Raw genomic sequence first — 968 nt, forward strand, 5'->3', positions numbered from 1 at the left:
TCACCCCGCTGTCTCTCCCGGTCTCCCTCACCAGATCCGCTACCGGCGACTTCTTCCTGTTCTGCTTCTCCACCTCCACCTGCATCTTGGCCATGGGCTTTGCCATAGCCAGGGCCATCTTGGCCTCAGCCTGGAGCTTCTTCTGCCTGCTGAGGAAATCCATGTCCTCCAGAGACTCCGACTCCTCCTCCGTCGTGTCTCGGTCCGAGTAGGACGAGCTCTGCTTGCTCTGGGGAAGCAAAGAAGCCACAGCGGAGTTGGACCTAATCCTGTGCTTTTTATCCTACAGAAACTGGGAAGGGCATGGAGTTATTTCTGATCTTAATCCATGGGATTGTCTTGAAAAATCAGAGAGACTTTGAGAATCAGAGTGAGCTTAAAAATCAGAGTGAGGTTAAAAATCAGAGTGAGCTTAAAAATCAGAGTGATGTTAAAAATCAGAGAGACTTTAAAAATCAGAGTGATTCCCAGCTGGACCTCGGAAGGAGGGAGGGAGGGAAGGAAGGAGGGTTCCCAGACCCACCAGGGGTGACAGGGGTGTGTCCAGGCTGGTCTCTGTCTTGCTGTCATCGCCGTCACTGTCCTTGTCACTGCCGCTGTCGTTGACAAAGCAGATCTGCAGGTTCATCCCGCTCTGCAGCCTGGGGGGACACAGAGAGCTGGCACTGACATGTCCCAGGGCTGCAGTGTCACCATCCCCTCAGTGTCACCATCCCCTCAGTGTCACCATCCCTGCAGTGTCACCATCCCCTCACTGCCACCATCCCCTCAGTGCCACCATCCCCTCAGTGCCACCATCCCCTCAGTGCCACCATCCCCTCAGTGTCACCATCCCCTCAGTGTCACCATCCCTGCAGTGCCACCATCCCCTCACTGCCACCATCCCCTCAGTGCCACCATCCCCTCAGTGTCACCATCCCTGCAGTGTCACCATCCCTGCAGTGCCACCATCCCCCCAGTGCCACCAT

The 968-nt window shown here is 55.9% G+C and overlaps 1 protein-coding gene across 2 annotated transcripts in view; it reads right to left on the bottom strand.

Moving 5' to 3' along the window:
• Nucleotides 1-968, bottom strand: part of LOC107208889 (schwannomin-interacting protein 1) — a 36,893-nt gene that overhangs the window by 3,858 nt on the left and 32,067 nt on the right. For both annotated transcript variants that reach the window (XM_015637939.1, XM_015637940.3), the window contains exons 3-4: nucleotides 524-641; nucleotides 32-229 (exon numbers count right to left, since the gene is read on the bottom strand). In XM_015637939.1, coding sequence (XP_015493425.1) covers nucleotides 32-229; nucleotides 524-641 — 316 coding nt within the window. The remainder of the gene's footprint in view (nucleotides 1-31; nucleotides 230-523; nucleotides 642-968) is intronic.

This window comes from Parus major, chromosome 9 (assembly GCF_001522545.3).
Source record: "Parus major isolate Abel chromosome 9, Parus_major1.1, whole genome shotgun sequence".
Lineage (NCBI taxonomy): Eukaryota > Metazoa > Chordata > Aves > Passeriformes > Paridae > Parus > Parus major.